The 22072-nt window shown below is 46.2% G+C and overlaps 1 protein-coding gene across 1 annotated transcript in view; it reads right to left on the bottom strand.

The window, feature by feature from the left end:
• Window positions 1–858: 858 nt before the first annotated feature.
• Window positions 859–22072, bottom strand: part of atg5 (ATG5 autophagy related 5 homolog) — a 30666-nt gene continuing 9452 nt past the window's right edge. The window contains exons 6-7 of the mRNA XM_080500716.1: window positions 12119–12236; window positions 859–1718 (exon numbers count right to left, since the gene is read on the bottom strand). Coding sequence (XP_080356842.1) covers window positions 1582–1718; window positions 12119–12236 — 255 coding nt within the window. The 3' untranslated portion in view covers window positions 859–1581. The remainder of the gene's footprint in view (window positions 1719–12118; window positions 12237–22072) is intronic.

The following is a 22072-nucleotide window of genomic DNA, read 5'->3' as shown; positions in this document are numbered from 1 at the left end:
CGAAGGTCATATCGGCTCAACGAACATATCCTGAAATAGAGGAGATTGTCTACTTCAGAAATGTAGCAGGGATTTTTCTGACCTAGTTTTTTATTATTATTACATAACTGCAAATGTAGGAAGGTCATCGATTATCTGATGTCGTAAAGAATCAGCTGCTGGTGATCAGTTAGACCAGTGTTTTTATACCTTTCTGAGCCAAGGGACTTTTTTTTCTTTGGAAAACTCTGGAGGCACACCTCCACCTGAAAATGTTAAAAAGTTAAACTCTGCAGCCTCTATTAACAATATAAAGTCTTTCTCATCAAAGACATCAAAGTCATTGTCATCAAAGACATCAACGTTTTATCAACAAGAATCCAGTAAATCTAGAAACAAAGTTTTTTTTAATAGTGCCTCCCTCAGTGTGAAACCTGGACCTGATGGATGAAGAGCTGAGATCCTGGTTTTCAAAAACTTCTCCATCACTGTCACTGACACAGTACTTTGACACAAGATGGTAGCAGGAGGTGGAGATGAACCACACTGACGTCTGTCACTTTACATTTCACCGGCAAAGTTCTGTGCTGCCCTCTAGTGGCGAAGAGTATTTATACATGATAGAGCAAATGTTTTTTTTAGAAAAAAATGTGAATTTGGATAATTTGTTGTGACGTCGTTTACCGACTTTAATCGTCTTCATTCTTTGGTCTGTTTGGAGAAAAAACACCTTTTTCCTTCCGCTTCAACATGTTTTAGTAATAATAACGTTACCCGACGTCACAGATTGTGCCGATTCAGCACGATTCAAACTGTTTGATGTTTAAACTTGTGGAAACGACGAGATCTGTTGAACCGATGAAACGATGAATCAGCCAGCAGCTTTAATATCGTTTTATTTCAGTGTAAAGATGTTAAAAAAAAAAAAAAAAAAGCAGAGCGACAGACGGCGATGACATAAGAGGAAAAACTTTGCAAGAACCAACCAAGCGTGAGGTTAAGATCCGGGGGGTGACTTCCTGTCTCCACAATAAAACGCCAGGACTCTCCGGGAGCGTCTCTTTACGTACCGGCAGCCGGCGGAGAAACGAAACCAGCCGGCGGGGAGACGGACGTCGTTTCACTTCGTTGTGCAGACGGATCGTCGCCACCTGGTGGAGAGACGGCGCGTCTCCGGAGGGGGAAGTACAACCGGCAACCGGCAACACGTTGCCTTCAGCCGCACGGGAAAACCTGGAGTTCTACAGGGTTCTGAGGTTCCAGGTTCAAAGCTCCAGGGTGACGAGGATTCGGGGGAAAAGAGTGAATGAAGAGTGAAATAAGAGTGAAATAAGAGTGACGTCAAGTTTTGTGAAGTTCAAAGAAACGAATTTGTTGAAGCCTTTGAAGGAGAAAATGTAAACTTGATGAGTGACGGAGCAACTAAGGCAACTCCAGCAGGACCCAGGATTCCCTGGAGCTCCTCCTCTTCCTCCCCCTCCTCCTCCTGGTCCTCCTCCTCCTCCGTCCACCATCCTGCTCTCAGTTAAAGAGTCCCTTCAGAACCGTAGACTTCCTCCCGGCCCGGCGCGTCGTCGCGGCGATGCTGGAGGGGGCGTGGCCTCAGTCTCTGGGGGCGGGGATGACGCAGACGTGCAGGAAGTTGTCGGGGTGGCTGAGGTGCTCGCTGAGCCACTGCAGCGGCGTCTCCAGCAGCGGCTCGATGCCGTGGATCACCACCTGGTAGCGCCGCCGCTCACCTGCAGACACACGGCGGGAGGGCGGGGTCAGTTCAGGGTCACGTGACATTCGGGGTAACGTGACGCCTCGGTCCGGGGTCACATGACATTCAGGGTCACGTGACATTCAGGGTCACATGACGCCTCGGTTCAGGGTCACGTGACATTCGGGGTCACGTGACATTCGGGGTAACGTGACGCCTCAGTCTGGGGTCACGTGACATTCAGGGTCACATGACGCCTCGGTCCGGGGTCACATGACATTCAGGGTCACATGACATTCAGGGTCACATGACGCCTCGGTTCAGGGTCACATGACGCCTCGGTCCGGGGTCACATGACATTCAGGGTCACATGACGCCTCGGTCCGGGGTCACATAACATTCAGGGTCACATGACGCCTCGGTCCGGGGTCACATAACATTCAGGGTCACATGACGCCTCGGTTCAGGGTCACATGACGCCTCGGTTCAGGGTCACATGACGCCTCGGTTCAGGGTCACATGACGCATCGGTTCAGGGTCACATGACGCATCGGTTCAGGGTCACATGACGCATCGGTTCGGGGTCACATGACATTCAGGGTCCCGTGACGCCTCGGTTCATCTCCGACACGACAAACCAGCAAAACACTGCTTCATCACCTCCACATGGAAACGTTGTACTGTGTACTACATAGTACCTAGTGTGTAGTATGTAATACGTAGTACTGTAGTACTTTCTCTGCTGTGGAGCAGACACGTGATGAACACGGCTATTTTCACACATCAAACGATTACTACCGAAAATACTACCTACATACTACACACTAGATATCACGTACTACATACTACATACTTGGTACTACATATTACATAGTACCTACTATGTAGTACCTACTATGTAGTACAATGATGAAAACAGACGGATGAGTGTAAAAATAAGAACGGTACTAAAAGCGATCTGGTGAGAAAAGAGGAACAGAAGACAGGATGAGGTGAAGAAGAAGAAGACCACATCACACATTAGAGGTGAAGAAAATATACCACTGCTGTGGCGAGAGAGGGGGGGAGAGAGAGAGAGGGGAGAGGGAGAGAGATAGATAGAGAGAGAGAGAGGGGAGAGAGACAGAGAAAGAGAGAGACAGAGAGAGAGAGGGGGGAGAGAGAGACAGAGAGAGAGAGAGAGAGACAGAGAGAGAGAGAGGGGGGGAGAGAGACTGAGACAGAGAGAGAGAGAGAGACAAAGAGAGAGAGGGAGCAAGAGAGAGAAGAAGAGAGACAGACAGACATGGACAGAGAGAGAGAGACAGAGACAGAGTGAGAGAGAGAGACAGAGAGAGAAAGAAAGAGAGACAGAGAGGGGAGAGAGAGAGAAAAGAGAGAGAGAGAGGGAGAGAGGGGGAGAGAGAGAGAGACAGAGACAGAGAGAGAGACAGAGAGAGAGAGAGTGAGAGAGAGAGAGAGAAACAGAGAGAGAGAAAGAGAGAGAGAGAGTGAGAGAGAGAGAGAGAAACAGAGAGAGAGAAAGAAAGAGAGACAGAGAGGGGAGAGAGAGAGAAAAGAGAGAGAGAGAGAGACTGGAACTGTCTCACTGTTGCACTTGAAATTTTAACAATTAATTAATTTCTAAAATAAATAGGAGGATGTAATAATATAAATATAAGAAGTAACAGAATAATAAAGTTGTTTTGACCAAAATCCTTCATGCTTGGAAATAAAATCCCTTTTTTTCCTGTCGAATCTGAAGGTTTTTCTAAAAGCAGTGGATGTAAACACAGTTTAACACGTCTTAAAAGGTGAATTAGGTGAAGTACAAGCCGATTCTACCGACATAACTCTACGCCTGAGGCCCGTGTTTTCCTGTAAGTTTAAATTCTATCAGTATTATTCTGGTCTGAACTTTTATCCACGTGATTAGAAATGTGCAGGCCAAGTATTTGTTTCGTAAAGTGAATCCAGCCGCTGATCTGGTCGTATTTGACTTTTATCTCCGATTCCCATTTCCACGGAAACACTGCAGCAATTACCAGGTTAGAGCCGCTAACATCAAAGCATCAAAGCTCAGCTGCGTTTAGTTTGACCTTTTGGGGTTTTTTTTTAACACAAGTTGCAGATTTGTTTTAGATCGACATCGATCTCTACATGTACGTCTATATATACACACATATATGTGTACTGTTGAGTAATCGTGGACGGACGGACGTTTGTATGTGCGTGAGAAAGACACGTAATATCAGGAGGGCGGTTGAGGCGGAGCAGCAACTGCCGGTCGCAGCAGCAGCAGCTCCACCCGACACCTGCGGTGGCGGAAAAACAAAGCCGAGCTCTCGCCACCCGTCTTCTTCTGACGTCCACATTCCGCGGCGCGGCGGCTCACGCTGCCCCTGCTGGCAGCATCTGGGCTCACAGGGACGTCACGCATCAAAGGAAGTTTGAGCTACTTCAAAGGGATTCGTTCAGGTTAAATTCACTTTAAAACCAAAGTAACGAATCCGGATTCACACACACAGACACAGACACAGACACAGACACAGACACAGACACAGACACACAGACACACACACACACACACACACACACACTAGAGATGCTGATGTTGTGATAATCACCATAAACACATAGTTAACAGCTGAATCTAGTTAAACGGGATAAAGAGAGAAGAGATTCTGGTTCGTTTCCACAGGAAGCTTGAAGACGGACGCCGACGTGGAATCATGAACTTTTACACCCGGCGACGTCCGACATTCCTCATACGAATTATGAGAATCAATCTACGAACACATGACGAGTAAAACGTCAGTGAAAAAACAAACAAAAATTAAAAATCAAAGAAGAAGTAGGAGAGTTCATGTGTGACGAACTGAAGTTTAGAAGCTCAATCACATTAAACTGAAGTCAATTTGTGGAAGAAAATAGAAAAATAATCAGAATCAGAAACTCTAAATGTACCCAGTAATTCAACAACGTCAGTCATTTCTGCTCAGAGACTGATGTGGATCAACAGATTTGGTTTGATCCATTAGAAATATAGAAAAATTCACAATGTGGTCGGGGGAGAAAAACAAACCGGGAGGGAAAGGAGGAGGAGAAAACGTGGAACTGATGATGGAAACAAGTCGAAACGAAGAGTTTTTACTGATCAAGTTTGACTTTTACACCAAGATTACGATCTGATCCGAGATCAGGGGCTGAAAATACTTTACAGTACAGTTCAGTGTAATCCACTACGAAATTCATGATAAAAAAAAAGAAATCATTGATTATCTTTTAGGAGAAAAATATGGTAAAAATAGCAGTTGGAGAGGAAAACGTGTTTCCATAATTACGTTATTTTACAGCTCATCAGAAATACCTCAATGAGAACTACTTTTTTGTGTGTGTTTTCTTTTGACAAATCAGGTTTTTTGGAACATTTCACTGTATTCTGCACTAAAATCTGCTTTAAGTCGACGTTTACGCTGCGGCACAGCAAAGAAAAGCTTGAAATATTATATTTAAGGGACGTTATGAACGAATGAACGGTTTATTTCGGTCACAGCTTCAGTTCAAAAGCTGATTTTGTTTTCTGTGCCTTCAGTTCATGATCCTTTCATCTTTTATACGTTTCTTATAACTAAAATGTTTGACGCCGCTGATCTCCACCAATCTTTCATGTATCGTTTCTTTAAAATAGTTTGTCGTGATCCAAATGCATCTTCACATGTAATGAGTAAAACCAAATATTCAGCGTTTGGAAATTTTCCACGACATAGAAAAATACACAACAAAACCGCCGGGATAATATATTAAAAAAAAAAATAAAAAAAAGGTGAAGAAAGATGAAGTCCAGGAGGCGTCTTGTTGGAAGATATGATTAAAAACCCTCGGCTGAGGGAGAAACCATCATGACGCTGTGACACAGCCGACGTGTCGACACACAAACGAGAACGACGCCAAAGTTCAAGGCTCGTTTTAAATGTTTTTAATGTTTTAAATGTTTTTAATGTGAGGCTTTTTCCCAAAACCGCAGTAGAATTAGTAATAAATGGTTTATAGGGGAAAGTAGAACAAGAGAGAAAATAAAACACTTGGACCAATTCGTCTGCTGACACACACACACACACACACACACACACACACACACACACACACACACACACACACACACACACACACACACACACACACACACACACACACACACACACACACACACACACACACACACACACACACACACACACACACACACACACACACACACACACACACACACACACACACACACCAGTGTTTACAGTCTGATAGAACTGAAGGTTTTTCTCCCACATCAATGTGTAATGAGGAGGACCTGGGGGGGGGGGGGGTGGTGATGGGGGGGGCAGTAAAACAGAGCAAACGGCCAAATATTACGACAAGCTGTTATATTCTGAGTGTTTTTACACCGAGGCCTGTTGATGTTTCATGGCAGCATCACCGTTATTATTATCATCACTAACATTATTATTCTCATCACTAACATTATTATTCTCATCACTAACATTATTATTCTCATCACTAACATTGTTATTATTATTCTCATCACTAACATTATTATTCTCATCACTAACATTGTTATTATTATTCTCATCACTAACATTATTATTCTCATCACTAACATTGTTATTATTATTCTCATCACTAACATTATTATTCTCATCGCTAACATTGTTATTATTATTCTCATCACTAACATTGTTATTATTATTCTCATCACTAACATTATTATTCTCATCGCTAACATTGTTATTATTATTCTCATCACTAACATTATTATTCTCATCACTAACATTGTTATTATTATTCTCATCACTAACATTATTATTCTCATCACTAACATTGTTATTATTATTCTCATCACTAACATTATTATTCTCATCGCTAACATTGTTATTATTATTCTCATCACTAACATTATTATTATCATCGCGAACATTATTATTATTCTCATCACTAACATTATTATTATTCTCATCACGAACATTATTATTATTCTCATCACTAACATTATTATTATTATTATCACTAACATTATTATTATTATTATCATCACTAACATTATTATTATTATTATCATCACTAACATTATTATTATTATTATTATCATCACTAACATTATTATTATCCTTAACATTACTATCATTACTATTACTATTATTATTGTTATTATCATCACTAACATTATTGTTATTATCATCACTAACATTATTATTATTATTATCATCACTAACATTATTATTATCCTTAACATTACTATCATTACTATTACTATTATTATTATTATTATCATCACTAACATTATTATTATTATTATCACTAACATTATTATTATTATCATCACGAACATTATTATTATTATTATCACTAACATTATTATTATTATCATCACTAACATTATTATTATTATTATTATCATCACTAACATTATTATTATCCTTAACATTACTATCATTACTATTACTATTATTATTGTTATTATCATCACTAACATTATTATTATTATTATTATCATCACTAACATTATTATTATTATTATCATCACTAACATTATTATTATCCTTAACATTACTATCATTACTATTACTATTATTATTATTATTATCATCACTAACATTATTATTATTATCATCACTAACATTATTATTATGATCATCACTAATATTATTATTATCATCCCTAACATTATTATTATTATTAACATTATTATTATCATCACTAACATTATTATAATCATTATTACTATTATTAACATTATTATTATCAACATAATTATTATTATTATCACCAACATTATTATCATCATCGTCATTATCATTAATATTATTATCCTTAACATTACTATCATTATTATTACTATTACTAGTATTATTATTATTATCATCACTAACATAATTATTATTATTATCACTAACATTATTATTATGATCATCGCGAACATTATTATTATTATTATTATCATCACTAACATTATTATTATTAACATTATCATCATTAGTATGATCCTCTCAGCTCAGGTCTCAGTAGAAAACTGCGTCTGCTCCTCAACCCTGTTAAAAAGTCTGGATGAGATTTTTCCAAACTCCTGGGTAGTTTGTGGTCGTTCCTCCTCTGCAGCACAAACCTCCAGCTGATCGACCCTCTGGGCCTCCAAACCAGTGAAACCTGCTTTTAATTCACTTCTTCACAGGCTTTTCCCTCACTGACGCTGCCAAACCGTCTGAAAAACAACCTTATTGGGACTTGATCAACTTTGAGTCAAACTGTTTTACTGAGGTGTGATATCAGTGTGATGGTGTCGGGGGGGGGGGGGGGGGGGGGCTCCAGGCTGAAGACACTTCCTGTCCACGTTAGAAATAAATCGCAAACAGATCCTTTTTTTTACTTAATCTCTGATTTTTGTCTTGGAACTTCAGCTTGTCTGAGCCAGAGAGTCACCTGGACACGTTTTAATGGAGTGTTGAAGTGAACCCCCCCCCTCCACCCCCCCTACGTCTCTCACTCCCACACACATGAACCAGAACCAACCCGCCGTCGGTTTCATCAAAACAGCCACTGAAAGCTCCACTCCCCCCCCCCCCCCCCCCCCCCGCCCCCGGCAGCATCTGAAGAGAAGCCCTGGGCTGGACGGGTGGAGAGGCGGAGTGAAGGTAGGGTGTGGGGGCGGGGGGGGGGCGGGATCCACGAGGTGGGGAGTTTCCTCTGATTATTCACAGACAATAATCAATGCGGGGGGTTTTTTTTTTTCCTCGTGTTTTGGTTGAGCTCTGATAAAACCTGACAAGAAGAAGAAGAAGAAGAAAAAAACCCAAAACAAAAGCAGCAACTTACGAGAAGCGTCTTGTCAATTAAAGCGTGAGCGGCGTGGGCGGCGCCGCCCTTCAGGCTGACACAAAGACGGAGCCAAGCTTCTGCCAAAACACTTGCTCAGTAACACACCTGGCTCCCAAAAAACAAAAAAAAAAAAACACAAAACAAAAATAAAAACCCCCCCCGGAACAGATGAGACGGCGCCGACAGACGTCAGCGCTGACCGCTGCTTACAGGAACTAGTTGCTGTGGATTTGTTTTCCGCAGCGCGGTGGGGAAGGGCAGCGTCACCAAAACACACGGCCACGGCTTGAGGACGACTCGGGGAATCCCCTTCTTTTTGGGCTTAATTCAAGCCCCCCCACCAACCCCCCCCCCCCACCCACCCCCACCGTTTGTTTGCCGCAGCGGCTTTCTGGGTCCCGGCGGGGTCGACACCGAACCCCTCGCAGACATAACACAGGCAGTTTGTTTGGGGGGGGTGGGAGAACAAAAAAAACAAAACAAATGTTCCCGTTATTTGATGTTTGAGAGATCAAAGCGACGTGGAGCACCCCCAGATTTTCTTTTTTTTTTTTTTGTGTGTCGTACGTTAGGGCCTCGGCAGAGCGGAGTTCTCTTGAAGTCCGGGAACAATGCGAGCGGCGAGCTGCCGAAGCGCCGCCACCGCTCCCGCCAGCCGCGCTAATCCAAACACGCCGCCATAATCCCTCGGATATCGCCCAACTCATCTCGCCGCCGAGGAAGAGGGGGAAGCCAAACAAGCGCGCCGGAGACAAAAGGGAGCACTTTCACCTTGATGGTGGAGGAGCAGGGGCAAAGGAAAGCAGGGGTTTAACCTCAAAGACATGAAAGGCGCGGACGGCTACACCTGAGACACAGACGGGACATCAAAGGGGAAAGAATAAGTCTCAGATCAGGGAAACTATAGACGTAAAGACACGAGAACAGAGGAGACCGGGGGGGGGGGGGGGAGGATATCTCTGTCTCCACCTAACTGTCACGCAAATTCTAAGTAAATCCGAGAATCTGGCAACAGCCACAATGCAAATTAAACAAATGTCTAACAGCGGGCCTGAAGGGAATTAGCATCTGTAAAACCATCGATGATGACGTCAAAAAGAACCTGATCGGCGGCTGTTTGTTGTTCACAGACGTCAAGCGGCGGCTGGATTCCACGAAGCCCAAAAGCCAAAAGACAAACAATGAGCTTGGCGAGTTTTGCGCGTCGCAATTAAGACTCCGGACGTCTAGAGAGCAGCGTCCAGGAAAACACCCGCGATATTTCTCTGATTGTTAAAAGAACGGCCCCTCCTTTCAAGAGGTTGCTTCTGCACGTTCAGCAACTCCGACAAAGCGGAGACACTAAAACTCCCGGTCCACCGAGAGTCAAGGTTCACCGGGCTCTACCGGCACCTCTGATCCGCTAGCCTAGCTTAGGGCAACGACTTCTATTTGTTCCGTGTCCCACGGGCCTCGCTCTCACTTTCACATGCAGTTTTTCCACTCCCCCCCCCCCCCCCCCCCGGGGCCAACAGGGTCTGAAAATAAGACGTTTTACTGAACATAGTGTGACAAAATAATGAAGGTTGTAGGGAAGAGGACTAAACAATGAGCTGAAGCTCACCTCTGGTAAGGCTGCAGGTGGCAATTCTGCCTTTTGTACCTATAATCATGTCATAAACACTCTTTTTTTTTTTATTATAAAGTATGTAGGCAGGCTTTAAGGACTTGCTGCATATAAAAAAAAAACCTGTGTAATTTAACAAAGTCAAGGTTGCAATTAAAGTCTACGACTATTTCGCCAAATTCGGTCCGATTCATACCGGGACGCATGAATTCTTCGCACAAATTCGAGACGCTCTTTCGGGACACTAAACTTGACGTTTTAAATATCGGCTGACGCCGAGAGTCGCGAGGAAACGACGCGTGTTGATGGTCTGGAGCTCCTGCGGCACAAACCTACAATCAGTCACCTCTGGAAACATCTGTTTATACGTTGCAATCAAAGATAATGACGACGATCACCATGTTGATGGGTGAAGTCCAACTTGCGCACATTTTCACATTGTTTACGCTGTGAAAGTGTGGAAATGGAGCGCGGTGAAGAATACGGGGGGGGGGGGTATTCATTCCATCATGGAAGCAAAGCTTCACTCTATTTGGGATCAAAACACTGACGCCTAACAACCGCGAGCAGGAGCTTTATGATATCATGTCGGACTTCAAAGCTTTTTATATGAAAGTGAATGTGAAATGTAAACAGTGAGGAGGAGGAGGAGGAGGAGGAGGAGGAGAATGAGAGTGAACACCAGGCAGACAGGTAGGCAGACAGACAGTGGAGGAGGAGGAAGAGGAGGAGGAGGAGGGGGAGGGGGTGCTAATGGCACTGTCTCCTCCTGCAGGTGAGTCTCCTGCGGGTCCCATGTCCCAACACACTATTGTCTCTTTATCTACTTCCTCTCTCCTCCTCTGCAGACACTGCCTGTTTAGACTGCCGCTCTCCCCCTCTCCCTCTCTCTCTCTCCCTCTTACATCCTTCTCATCTCTTCTTTCATTATCACCACACCTCCGCCACAGCTGCAGCTCCACGGTGCCACGACTGCACGGGGCTTATGTGTGAAACCTGCAGCCAAAATGCACATTAAGGCCTCCGTCCTGCTGCAGAGTCTGGTTTCCTGCCGGTGCTCTGCTCTGTGGTGCAGAATCAAATTAAAAAAGAAAAATTCTGCACAGATTTCCATCATTGGATTGTCTTGAGAAATTAACCGTCCAACTCCTTGCAGTTCGGTTTGAGTTTTATTTCAATACGGCAGCGATTTAGAAAACCCTCCAGAGACTGAAACCAGCAACCCTTTCTAGTTACATCCCCCTTTGCTTTCTATCACTAATTGTCCTTTTTGTCTATAATCATCCGTTAGTGTTGTTTAGAAATAGCAGTCTGTTACTATGATGATTGTATTTCTTGTCCCAAGAAAACAGTTTGTTTCACAAAGTGTTATTTCTGCAGAATCTTTCAGTAATATTGTTTAATTTATCTTTAATTTATCCAGGTTCTGCAGGCAATGCCCAATGATTCCTCGATTCTTACCCAACTGTTTGCACATTTCTTGTCTTTCCTACTACCGAGTCCTTAAGAGCAGAATGTAACAAGTACATTTCTCCATTGTGAGATCAATAAAGGCTTATCTTATCTTATTTCAGAAGAAACTCGGTGCTTTGGTCCCTTCCTCGTTCGTAAACTCCTAAAAACACGGTTCTGAATATGGAACCGTCTTTGACTCTGTGCAGGCGGAGGAGCTTGAATGGATTTCAACTCAGCGAGACTTTTGCAGAGTTCCAAGCTTGTGGTGCTTCACTTTGCTTTCCTGCGTGAGGTCTGACTGTAATCATGAGCAAGGATCTGTGACGGGCCTCGTGTGGCGGCGCAAATCAAACCGCGGAGGAGGAAAGGTACTTCTTGTCTTCTGGTCGATGACGAGACCCACGTCTGATCAGCCGGCGAAGATAAACCGAGGCTTGCTGCGTCAACGACGGTTTCACCATCCGGCTTGTTTTTTTTTTTTTACTGGAACGGCCTCGACGCCGCCGGAACAGAAACGTTGGCCGACTTACCGTCGCTGGTCAGGGCGTCTGGGCACATCTCCTTCAGCAGGTCGCCCAGCGTGTGCACGTTGCCCTCGGGCGAGACGGGGCGGAACAGTTTCTGGATGAACGGCCGGTCGCCCGTCGTCTGCAGAACGACAAGCGCAGAAAACAGACCGTGTGAGAGATGCTAGGATGCAGGAAGGTTTTGTGATTGAAACAGATATTCATGAAAATAAAAAAAAAAATAAAAAAAAATACCGTGACCTCTTCAAATAATCTCAATCTGGCCTCATTGACTTTAACAGGTCGCTGAAATATTCATCTGCATTTTGATCATGCTTTGATCTGCAGTGGTTTCTTCACGAAATGCTCCGTCACTCCAGTTAAAAGCTTTCAATCCTACTTTTTTTTTTTTAACGGCGTCGTTTATCAAACTGCCTGCGTTGACGGGAGACGTTTCTTGAGCCACAACAAAATGTAGAATCCAGTTCCTGAATCCACTTGTCTTTGTCACCCACCTCCGCTGAGGAGCGCTTTGAGATCAAAGAAACCAGCAGTGACTGGAAGCTGCATGCCAGACTGATGTTTTTTGTTTTTTTTTAAACAAAAAAAAAAAACAAGTTGAATTTATGATTTAAACATGTTTCTGACTGGGGGGACAGATTCACAGGACTGTTGGGAAAAAAGCTTTGCAGTTTTATTTGTTTTTTTTTTTAAGCTTCCTGTAAATGGAGCGTAATCATGTGATGTAACATCGGGGGAAATTTCGCGGGGTCGGCGTCGCCGCGCACGCACACGACGTGGAGGGGCGGGCGCACCGGGGCCATGAGATACGAACGCCACGCTTTGATGAGCCCGGCGGCTCCGGGGGAGATTTTCAGCAACGCGCAACACTTGGACAGATGTTGGCGGCGAGACCGACATGTTTCAACAATCCCCGTCGGGACCTGGGACTCATTAGCCGCTGATTTAGTGAGGACTTGGCAGAAGAGACGGCTTCTACTGACTAAAAGCTCGTCTGGCAAACAGCCGAGGTTTCCGGATAAAGCGAGTGATGAACAACATCACGTTGCCAATTATTCCACGAATGAAAAATGTCCTCTTCACAGCGAGACCCAGAGGACGACGGGTCAGCGGAACGGAGGCTTTCCTTGGAAAATGATCCGATTAAAGACACAAAGAAACTCCAACGCGTATCAAAACCATCTCGCCCGTCTTCCGTACCTCCAAACGATTTGCTGGGACCGGCGGAGTACCAGGGGCCCGGAGGTCCCATACAAGTCCCAAAAACAAAAAACTACACAATTGGTCTGGCCTGCGACTCCACCTCATGTTTCTATTTCGGCAGAATCAACATGAGGACACGGTCGTCACGTTTAACGTGTTTGCAACACTAAAACAGTGAGACGGAATCATCGTCCCCATCCTTGGAAAATGATCCGATTAAAGACGCAAACAAACTCCAACACGTATCAAAACCATCTCGCCCGTCTTCGTTTCTCCAAACCTTTTGCAATTTCCGAGCCGCTGCATATTTATTTATATTACAAGTCGACTCCTGATCGTTGGCCGTTGACCCGCTGCTCGTCCCGCCACAGCCCCGAGACGTCGCCGCGTCCCGAAGACACGCCGAAACAACTAAACAAGCGTGTGGATCCGTCACCACTTTCCACCAGCGAGACGCCGGGGAAACGAGGGACATCAGCAGCAGACGAACTAATAAGCGACGTCCAGGGCTGGCGGTGGACTGGTTCCGTGCCTCGCCATGTGCTTCATGTATATCCTATTGATGGCATCACTTTTTAATGATGCATATCTAATAATTAATTAAATAAGAGGAATTAAACGGCCTGTGGCGGACTGGCGACCCGTCCAGGTAAATCCTGGATTCGACGATGGATATTTAATGACTACGAAGGGATTTTCAGATAAGATGAATAGATCAGGTTTTACTGCACTGTGTACTCTAAATATAACTAATGAACACACAAAACACTAATAACCTGCATGTAATACAATAAAATATAAAGAAATGGCCCCACATCAAATCTCATCGGTGGCCTTTTCCATAAACACGAATAACAATTCGGTGCTTAATCTGGAACGTAGAACCAATTGTTGCACAGCTGCAACTGACTTTTGGCACAAATCCCCGTGAAGCATGAGGTGAGAAGGCAGCGGCCATCGTTCATGAAATATTCATCGATCTGCCTGTCGCTAGTCGTTTGGACTCTTTCCTGTTACGTGGAAACCGAGTACGCAAAGTACTCGTGTCCTTTGGGCAATGCAGACGCCGCCTGGTGTTGGACAACGTCTATAGACTACTGATGCATGACGACTTATTCGGGCCGTTTGGTCTTTTCAAAGAATAACAAAAAATAAAAACACAATAAAAAGTGTATATTTGATCGGAAAATTGGTGGAAAAAAGGCAAAATCACTGTAAATATCTAAATTCATAATTTATTATGTAAGTGGTGAAGGTGTTCAACCACTGCGCGGTGTATTATCAGTCAGTCGACGTTCTGGAGTATCCTCCTCTGTGGCGTTGTGTTCTGGACATTAGTGAGCAGTTTGGTAAATATTGCAGTCGCTATAGTAGCTCGACTGTTTTAACAATGACTCAGACTGTAACGACGAGCCTGGTAGTGATTCTGTGTAATCAGTCAGTGGTCACCGGTGCTCAGAGCCTCTCGGAGGGAATTGGCTCTTTTAGACCCTCACGGCGGCAACAATAGAAAATAATGACATCAAATGACGGAAACGGAAAAGCAACCAGCAGTTCCAGTGGAATGAAGTGAAGACGAGCCCCGCCGGGCAACGGAAAACTGGCATTCATGGGCTGCGGAGGGTTTCAAAGATCAAAGATCAAAGATCAAAGATCCAGCTCACTGGAAAGGACAATGAAAGATCGAGTCCTCTGAGAGGGAAGCGTGCTCCGTGCCGACACCCAACCTGAGCTGTCAAACGTGGGGGTGGGGGGCGTCCGACACCCGATAGGACCCAATCATGGAGCCGTGAAAAGGAAACCGGCGAGGACGGGGATCGAGTGTCGGCCCGGTAACCGCACACCGCCGCCAGGCGAGAACGAGCAAGAGGAAGGTGGCAGAGGAGGTGTGAAGGCGGCGCTCAGGTTGCACAGAAACACTGAGTCACCGACAGGAAGCGGGGCCCTTGGTGGGATCGTCAACCAGAGCGGAGCAGGGAGAGTGCCATAAGTGACGGCCACTTCGTTGCATTTTTAAACAGACGGGCCATGAATCATTGAGCCGGCCGGCGTCCAAAGAAGGAGCGATTGATCCCCGGGGGGGGGGGGGGGGAAGAAGAAGCGCGATGGCGTTTGGACGAAGACACTTTCTTTTCAGCTGCCGTGACACCTTAGCCGGTCCGGCGGCACATGGCAGCGCGAGGCCGTCACCGGGTCTCGGGTGAAAAGAGGCGGCCCCCGGCTCTCGCTGGGTGAAAAGAGCAGCGGAACTCAAGACGTCGCCTAATTGATGGACTGGAGTCAATCCAGCTAATTGAAGGTGAAACAATGAGCGGGGGAGGGAGGGGGGGGGGGGGTGGTTAAAGCGGCGTCGAGAGGTGAGAGAAAGCGTTTCCACTGAACTCCGACACCGTCCATCGCCAGATTAAAATTCCAACCCCGTTTGTAGCGGACATCATTTTCTCCGAGCTGGAAATTCACACCCGAGGAGGAGAAGCCGTGTCGAGAACAGAATGGAACTTTAAATTATTAAACGCAGCTCGCTGGGCCCGGCGGAGTACCAGGGGCCCGGAGGTCCGATACAAGTCCCAAAAACAAAAACTACACAATTGGTCTGGCATGCGACTTCACCTTATGTTTCCATCACGTTCAACGTGTTTGCAATACTAAAACAGCGAGACGGAATTATGATTATTGTGACGATAGAAAATGTAAGGGTTGATATCGTGTCGAGAGAAAAAAAAAATCCCGTGTCCCATTTCAAGAAATGTGGTTTCAATGGGGTCGGAGGCGTTTGCATGTTCCGCCTCCCCCGTCTGCATGTGATTCATGAAGTGGGAAGTATAAATATGAAAACTGACAGATTCTGATCTAAAAACACTCGATCGGCAAAAATGACATTTAAAACCGCCCTTGGTCAGAATTTGACCCCCGACATTAATGCGTCTGTGGAGGTCACATGACGCAACGCCTTTCACAATAAAACAATGAGTCCAACTTATGTGAAGTGATACTTTAGACACGTAAACTCAAAACAATTTCCAGATGATGACAAATTGTTTTAATCCTGAATAAAAATATGATATCCAGATACAGATATTGTGGGTTTTTTTTGCAAATATAATATCTGATTAACTTTAATATGTATATTTCAGAATAGACTGGCAAATCCTTGCAGTTACAAAAGGATCAAAAGAAGGAAAGACTTTGACATTTGTCCATATCTGCAGTTTAACATGTGATGTTTGACTTGTCGGGCCTCCAGAGGTCAGAGGTCAGATCAGGTGGATGTGGCCCCTCAACTGAAATCACTTTGACCCCCCCCTGGTCTAAACAGTCACGTAAGATCAGGATAGCTACGCTTGTTACTCTGAGAATTAATTCAAAAAAATGTGGAAAAAAAAAAGCCGATCCAAGAGCTTTTTCTCTCTTGAACCTTTAAACCGTCACAGACGGTAAAATGAAAAGGCGTCTCAGGAGGTCACGGGGGAAGAATGTGAGGCACGTCGGGGCTTTTCCCACCGACGGACGCGGTTCTAGAAGCCGTTCCGCCGCACAACAAGAGGATCACCTGTCGCCCCGGGGCGCGATGACGCACCGCCGTTTTCCAGCATTCCCGTGTTTTGTAATTGTCTGCGGAGTCACCGCCTCCCCCTCGTCTCCGTCGGCCATTACAAGGTATCTGCAAGGCAATAAAACCCGCCTTCCTCCAATCGGGCACCTTCTGCAAGCGCCACTACAGAGGCGGCGGACCGGCTGCTCTCGTATGGGGGTGGGTGGGGGGAGGGGTGGGGGGTGGAGGGGGGGGGTGAGTAAGCACTGAGTCACGGAGCGGGAACACAGAAGTGTACCTGTACAGCAACAACGCAGGCCGTCTTTAAAAGAAGCATAGTAATTTTCACTTTCCGTGCAGCGAGACGGCCCGGCCCCCTCCGGCTCGCCAAATCACAGAGTGGCGTCACGGCCGGGGGCAGCAAGGCACGGCAAAGGCACAGTGAACACACACACACACTCACACACACACTCAAGTACGGCGAAGTGGAAGTAATTTAATACCCGAGACAAATAACTGAAAAGTCGCAGGCAAAAACAGAAAAAAACAAAAAGCCTTGAGGAACTAATATCTCAAGTTACTGTTTTTACTGCTTTTTTTTTTTTTTTTTTTTAAACTAAAAGAAATGAATAACGTCGCCGATCTGGAAGGTTTAAAAACATCAAAGCAACAAAATCTGAGAGGAATTAGAACCTGAACTGGTTTGTCTTGATTCTCAGATATTAAAATTAAAGTCCCAGAGAAAAGGTCCGATTGTATTCATTGACTTTTTTTTTTTTTTTTTTTTGTCTGGAGACACAAAGACGACACGCGCTCGCCCACGTGCACGGTCGGCGTGCACGTCGGCGTGCTGCCCGTGCCCGTGAGCAGGGCAGGCCAGACGGAAATGAGCCCTCTGTTATTTGGACTGAGTGTTGTCATTAATTCTGTCTGCATCAAACACAGCACATGTTATTTACACTAAAGACCACAATCTGGCTTTGAAGGACTGAGCCTGTGTGTGTGTGTGTGTGTGTGTGTGTGTGTGTGTGTGTGTGTGTGTGTGTGTGTGTGTGTGTGTGTGTGTGTGTGTGTGGGGGTCCTCTTTCCTGCGAGGAAGGGAGTCTCCTGTAAAGTGGTACGAAGTGACGAGTGAACGGAGCAGCTTTGTTTTCTCCCTCATCTCTCCATTCTCTCCCTCCATCCGTCTCTCCGTCCTCCCCCTCCATTCTCTCCCTCCGTCTCTCCATCCATCTCTCCCTCCGTTTTCTCCGTCCGTCTCTCCGTCCTCCCCCTCCATTCTCTCCCTCCGTCTCTCCATCCATCTCTCCCTCCGTTTTCTCCGTCCGGCTCTCCCTCCTCCCCCTCCGTCTCTCCCTCCATCACTCCAATCTCTCCCTCCGTCTCTCCATCCTCTCCCTCAGTCTCTCCCTCCATCTCTCCCTCCGTTCTCTCCGTCCTCTCCCTCCATCTCATTCTCTCCCTCCGTTCTCTCCCTCCTCTCCCTCCATCTCAGTCTCTCCCTCCGTCTCTCCATTCTCTCCCTCCATCTCTCTGTCCTCTCCCTCCGTCCCTCCCTCCGTCTCTCTGTCCTCTCCCTCCGTCCCTCCCTCCGTCTCTCTGTCCTCTCCCTCCGTCCCTCCCTCCGTCTCTCTGTCCTCTCCCTCCGTCCCTCCCTCCGTCTCTCTGTCCTCTCCCTCCGTCTCTCCATTCTCTCCCTCCGTCTCTCTGTCCTCTCCCTCCGTCCCTCCCTCCGTCTCTCTGTCCTCTCCCTCCGTCTCTCTGTCCTCTCCCTCCGTCCCTCCCTCCGTCTCTCTGTCCTCTCCCTCCGTCCCTCCCTCCGTCTCTCCATTCTCTCCCTCCGTCTCTCTGTCCTCTCCCTCCGTCCCTCCCTCCGTCTCTCTGTCCTCTCCCTCCGTCCCTCCCTCCGTCTCTCCATTCTCTCCCTCCGTCTCTCTGTCCTCTCCCTCCGTCCCTCCGTCTCTCTGTCCTCTCCCTCCGTCCCTCCCTCCGTCTCTCTGTCCTCTCCGTCCCTCCCTCCCTCCGTCTCTCTGTCCTCTCCCTCCGTCCCTCCCTCCGTCTCTCTGTCCTCTCGCGGCGTCCCGCTCGGTCTCGTTGCGGCCCACGTGGTTCTGGATGTTGGTCTGGACCGTCACGTCCCTCCGCCAAAAAGAAAATAAATAAATAAATAAATAAATAAAAAAGCCCAGTTGGAGGTTGAAAGTCTCTCTGGACCAGATCTGAAGCTGGTGAAGCTCGCGGCCTGGAAACACCGTCTCTGGACCGGAGCTTGTCGGAGGAAGATGATTTGCCAAAAAGCCAAAAAAGCAAAAAGCCAAAAAAAATTATAAAATGTTGAGCACTTTCAACATTTCTTAACTGTTTCTAGAAATCCTGCAAAAAAAAAGCAGAATCCACCTGTGGAGCGTCGAGTCATTTTTTTGTATTCTGTGAAATAAAAAGTGTTTGTCTGGATGTTTGTCGTCTTCAAAAAGTGTTTGAATCGACCAGGATCATCTAGTGACACTGGAATCAGTGAATTCACTCGTCATGTCCCGACGGGACAAAAAAAAAAAAAAAAGTGAAACAAAACAAACCGATTTCTGCCAAAAGCGGGAAAAAAGTCAAGTGCGATTCAGATTTTTTTCCCCAAAAAGTTCATTCAAACCAAAACAGAATTAAAAAAAGATGAAAGCAGCAGAATCTCCAGATCAGAACCAAACGATTCGATTTCCGTTGTAAACATTCGCCAGTTTGTAAAGATTGAAAGCGTCGTCACAGAAATTCCAGCCTTTTTCAGGAATGATGCTTATTTATTTATTTATTTATTTATTTACGTCTCTCTCTCTCTCTCCGCCGTGTTCGAGGCTTTGATGCCGCAGCCGTCATGAAACCGCCGCGGCTCGTAAACGACGGTGGAAACTTTCAATTCGGCCGTGAAGAAAAAAAAAAAGAAAACAAGAAAACACCACAGAAGGCTGGACAGTCTGCAGCAAGTGCAGGTCTGAGAGTGTCAGTCTGTAAACTCTCGTCTTTCACTGCCGGGACAAGGACGCTTGTTGGAAACAAGTGATTTTGTTTTTTTAAAGCTAAATAAATAATAATAAAAAAAAAAGAGCAGCTTGGAAACGGACCCGATTCCTTTCGCCTTGAAAACAAAAACAAAAACGAGATGCAGCGACGTCCAGCAGGTCTGGACGCTCGTTACAGATCAGGAACTGGAGTGAAACCGTTTTGGGGGGGGGAAAACAAGCTGGTGTGAACTGGTGTGAACTGGTTTAAGTCCGGGGTTTGGGGGTCTTGGTGGATCGGTGAGGTAAACCGGTCTCGTCTGGTCGGAACTAGTTCTGCTCAGTCAGGATTGTGGTTCCTGTGTTGTCGCCGTGCCGACTGTCGTCACGGCGACGAGTATTTGTTTCTGTTGAGCTGGTTCAAACTGGTCTGATCTGGATTGGAGTGGACTGATCTGGATTAGACTGGTATGGTCTGACCTGGACTAGACTGGTTTGATCTGGATTAGACTGCTGTGGTCTGATCTGGATTAGACTGGTATGGTCTGACCTGGATTAGACTGGTTTGATCTGGATTAGACTGCTGTGGTCTGATCTGGATTAGACTGGTATGGTCTGATCTGGATTAGACTGGTATGGTCTGATCTGGATTAGACTGGTATGGTCTGACCTGGATTAGACTGGCCTAATCTGGATTAGACTGGTCTGGTCTGACCTGGATTAGACTGGACTGATTTAGATTAGACTGGTTTGATCTGGATTCGACTGGACTGGTCTCAATTAGACTGATCTGATCTGATCTGGATTAGACTGGTATGGTCTGATCTGGATTAGACTGGTATGGTCTGACCTGGATTAGACTGGCCTAATCTGGATTAGACTGGTCTGGTCTGACCTGGATTAGACTGGTTTGATCTGGATTCGACTGGACTGGTCTCAATTAGACTGGTCTGATCTGATCTGGATTACACTGCTCCAGCTGGTAACGTAATCTGGTTGCACCTGGTTCCAGCTGGTCTGTGACGATCCACGGCGGTAGAAGTCCGCTCCGTGGTTTGGTAGCGACGCCCTGCAGGAGCAGCAGGAGGAGCAGCAGGAGGAGCAGCAGCAGGAGCAGCAGGAGGTGCAGCGGGAGGTGCTGCTTGTCTGGACAGGCCTTGAGGCCTCCAGGCCTTGAGGCCTCCAGGACCCGGTGACAGCGAGCGCCGTTCCTGTTTGCCGTGTCGTGAGATCAAGGCCTCGTCTCTGACAGTCCGTCACCACACTCAAACACCGCAACATGTTTGTGTCACACAAATCCAGATGTTTTCCTCTTTTCTTCTTTTTTTTTTTTTTTTTTTTTTTTTTTTTTAATTTGCCGCTGCAGGACGATCCTCCTCCCTGAACTTCAAGCTTTTAACAGACGTCCTTTTATCCCCCGTCTTAACTTTAATCCTTCTAAATGCCTTGTTTTCATGAATGTAAAAAAAAAAACAACAATCATTTGTTTTGTGTAATTCCTGGATCTTTCCAAACCCTGGAAGTCACCAGATTAATTCCCGAGCCTTTATTCTGATCTGCCCCCCCCCTACCCCCTACCCCCCCCCCACCCCCTACCCCCCCCCACCCCCTCAACACTTGACTCAAGGTTCTTTTCCCCGTCTGGCTCGCAGCAACATAATGTTTTCCAGGCCCGAATCCGTCGCTTATTCATCGTTCTTCCCCGCCACTTTTTCTTTTTTTGTGTTCTAAAGTTCTCCGCGGGACTTTTTCTACCTGAGTCAGGCTCCAGTTCCTGACGGCGGCCCGAGGGCCTCGTCTGAAGCTCGTCAGCCGCCTGGAGCCGGAGCCGCTCGGGATCACATGTACTGGGACGGACCGTTCACTTCCCCCACGCCCGGAATGTCAACGGGATCCCACAAGTCAACGGGATCTACAATGTCAACGGGATCCCACACGCCAACTGGATCCCACAATTTCAACGGGATCCCGCACATCAACAGGATCCCACAACGCCAACGGGATCCGCAACATCAACGGGATCCCACATTGTCAACGGGATCCCACAACGTCAACGGGATCCCACATTGTCAACGGGATCCGCAACATCAACGGGATCCCGCACGCCAACAGGATCCCACATTGTCAACGGGATCCGCAACATCAACGGGATCCCGCATGCCAACGGGATCCCACAATGTCAACGGGATCCCACATTGTCAACGGGATCCCGCACGCCAACGGGATCCCACA

The sequence above is a fragment of the Blennius ocellaris genome (genome assembly GCF_963422515.1).
Source record: "Blennius ocellaris genome assembly, chromosome: 8".
NCBI classification, from domain to species: Eukaryota; Metazoa; Chordata; class Actinopteri; order Blenniiformes; family Blenniidae; genus Blennius; species Blennius ocellaris.
The sequence above is the reverse complement of the archived record's forward strand: the minus strand, read 5'-3'. Positions and strand labels throughout refer to the sequence as shown.